This window comes from Papio anubis, chromosome X, assembly GCF_008728515.1.
Source record: "Papio anubis isolate 15944 chromosome X, Panubis1.0, whole genome shotgun sequence".
Taxonomy (NCBI): domain Eukaryota; kingdom Metazoa; phylum Chordata; class Mammalia; order Primates; family Cercopithecidae; genus Papio; species Papio anubis.
Genome location: NC_044996.1, coordinates 103989366 through 103992351, shown reverse-complemented (window position 1 = coordinate 103992351; position 2986 = coordinate 103989366). Strand labels below are relative to the sequence as shown.

The 2986-nt window shown below is 62.5% G+C and overlaps 1 protein-coding gene across 1 annotated transcript; it reads left to right on the top strand.

Annotated features, from left to right (window-relative positions):
- Positions 1 to 406: 406 nt before the first annotated feature.
- NYX (nyctalopin) lies at positions 407 to 2774 on the top strand (the record flags this gene model as incomplete). Its single annotated transcript, XM_021932620.2, has 1 exon — positions 407 to 2774. A coding segment is annotated over one exon (1443 nt), but the record flags the coding sequence as incomplete, so codon positions are not given.
- Positions 2775 to 2986: the final 212 nt, after the last annotated feature.

Genomic DNA, 2986 nt, shown 5'->3' with positions numbered 1-2986 from the left:
CCCGTCGGCCTCCCAAAGTGCTGGGATTACAGGCTTGGGCTACAGCCCGGCCTGGCGGGCCAGCTTTAATGCCAGTCAGTGCTGAAACAGTTGTTATAGGAGGCCCGCGTTAGTGAAACCTGGCCTGCCACACTGGGAGCACACGAGTGGTGGTACAGGCAGGAGGGAGTTTAGATTGGGGTCAGCTGCAGGGATTGCAGCTGGGTTTTGCTGATTAAGGTAACTGGAAAGCAAAGGAGCGGGTGTCTTAGGTGGATAAACCCGTGTGAGGCCTCGGAGGTGGGAAGAGGCCATGCGCCGGACACAGGGTAACTCGGTGGAGGGCCTGCATCCTGCTGCCCGGGCAGGCAGGATTTTTCCTGGGGTGACCTTTGGCTGACTGTTGCTCCTTTTTTCTCTTTTCTCCTCCTTCCCGACCCCCCACCACCCTGTCCCCGCAGTGGTGGTCCTCGGCCTGCCTAGAGCCCGGGCCGTGGGGTCCTGCGCTCGGGCTTGTCCCGCCGCCTGCGCCTGCAGTACTGTGGAGCGCGGCTGCTCAGTGCGCTGCGACCGCGCGGGCCTCCTGCGGGTGCCGGCCGACTTCCCGTGCGAGGCGGTCTCCATCGACCTGGACCGGAACGGCCTGCGCTTCCTGGGCGAGCGGGCCTTCGGCACGCTGCCGTCCCTGCGCCGCCTGTCGCTGCGCCACAACAACCTGTCCTTCATCACGCCCGGCGCCTTCAAGGGCCTGCCGCGCCTGGCTGAGCTGCGCCTGGCGCACAACGGCGATCTACGCTACCTGCACGCGCGCACCTTCGCGGCGCTCGGCCGCCTGCGCCGCCTGGACCTAGCCGCCTGCCGCCTCTTCAGCGTGCCCGAGCGCCTCCTGGCCGAACTGCCGGCCCTGCGCGAGCTCGCCGCCTTCGACAACCTGTTCCGCCGCGTGCCGGGCGCGCTACGGGGCCTGGCCAACCTGACGCACGCGCACCTGGAGCGCGGCCGCATCGAGGCGGTGGCCTCCAGCTCGCTGCAGGGCCTGCGCCGCCTGCGCTCGCTCAGCCTGCAGGCCAACCGCGTCCGTGCCGTGCACGCTGGCGCCTTCGGTGACTGTGGCGTCCTGGAGCATCTGCTGCTCAACGACAATCTGCTGGCCGAGCTCCCGGCCGACGCCTTCCGCGGCCTGCGGCGCCTGCGCACGCTCAACCTGGGTGGCAACGCACTGGACCGCGTGGCGCGCGCCTGGTTCGTTGACTTGGCCGAGCTCGAGCTGCTCTACCTGGACCGCAACAGCATCGCCTTCGTGGAGGAGGGCGCCTTCCAGAACCTCTCGGGCCTCCTCGCCCTGCACCTCAACAGCAACCGCCTCACCGTGCTCGCCTGGGCCGCCTTCCAGCCCGGCTTCTTCCTGGGCCGCCTCTTCCTCTTCCGCAACCCGTGGTGCTGCGACTGCCGCCTGGAGTGGCTGCGGGACTGGATGGAGGGCTCTGGGCGTGTCACCGACGTGCCGTGCGCCTCCCCGGGCTCCGTGGCCGGCCTGGACCTCAGCCGGGTGACCTTCGGGCGCTCCTCCAATGGCCTCTGTGTGGACCCCGAGGAGCTGAACCTCACCACGTCCAGTCCAGGCCCGTCCCCAGAACCAGCGGCCACCACCGTGAGCAGGTTCAGCAGCCTCCTCTCCAAGCTGCTGGCCCCGAGGGTCCTGGTGGAGGAGGAGGCCAACACCACTGGGGGGCTGGCCAACGCCTCCCTGTCCTACAGCCTCTCCTCCCGTGGGGTGGGAGGCGCTGGCCGGCAGCACTGGTTTCTCCTCACCTCTTGTCTCCTGCCCAGTGTGGCCCAGCACGTGGTGTTTGGCCTGCAGATGGACTGACTGGCCAGAGGGGCAAAGTTTGCTTAACTGGGCTTGAGAGTGTTTGTGGAAAGGGGAGAGGAGATGGGATGGGGGGCAGAGGTGAAAATCCCAGTGGAGGGTGAAATGAACCGTTTCCCTCCAGAGATGGCCCCAGGGAGAACACAGGGACATGCCACTCGAGGGGGAGGATGGTATGTATTTCTGCTCTTGTCACACGGGCATCCACTGGAAAAGAACGTGGGCCAAGAATGAACGTGGGCCCTCGGGTGGGAAGACTAGGACTCGGAAGCTTCTCGGGCTTCACATCCCCTCCCCTCCCCTCCCCTCCTCTCTCCTCCCCACCCCATCCCACCCCACCCCACCCCACCATCTTCCAGGCAACAGTGCCTGCAAGGCCTGAATTAGAGAGACTTCCATTGGCTAAGTAGTTAAGAGCCGTCCGAGTTCTCCTGGCGGGGTAACCCATTATACCCAAGTCCTTTGTTTCCTACCACAATCCTCCTCCTCCTCTCCAGGGACCTGGAAACACTAGGATTCAGGAAGGTGGGCAGGACGTGAGAGAAAGGAGATGGGAGAGAGACTTAAGACAAAGGGTGGCGGTGGTTCCTGGGGTCTGAGATGTTTTAGGAGGCGTTTAAAACAAAGATCCAGTTCATTTACTCCACAGTTATTCCCAGGGCTGGCCCTAGCCACAAAGGAACTTTAGGGCAGGGTAGGGAAAAAAGGGGCAGCAGGGGGTGTGTTTGTGGACAAATAAATTTGTAAAGTCCGAGGATTAAAAAAAAAAAAAGGTTAAACCGGTTTCTGTACTGCTGGACTTTTCAGAGTCTTTCATATGCTAACATTCATTGTGAATCTCCCAGGAGGCCACACAATCCTTTTTTCTTAGCGTTTTGTGGGAAGAATGTCCGGAAGACACAGAGAGCGGGGCAGGGAGGCTCCAGCTTGGATGATTCCATTAGGTGTGGAAATTATTATGGGCTGCACACTTCGGGGCTGAGTAACGGCCAAGAGGGAAGGAGGCAGCCAGTAGCTGGGATAGGGGATTTAGAGATTTCTCAGGTTGGGAGTTGGCCAACTATATTCCCCCAGGCTTGACTGCAAGGGCAAAGGCCAGCCAGGCCTGCAGCAAGCATGCATGGCTCGGGTATGCTG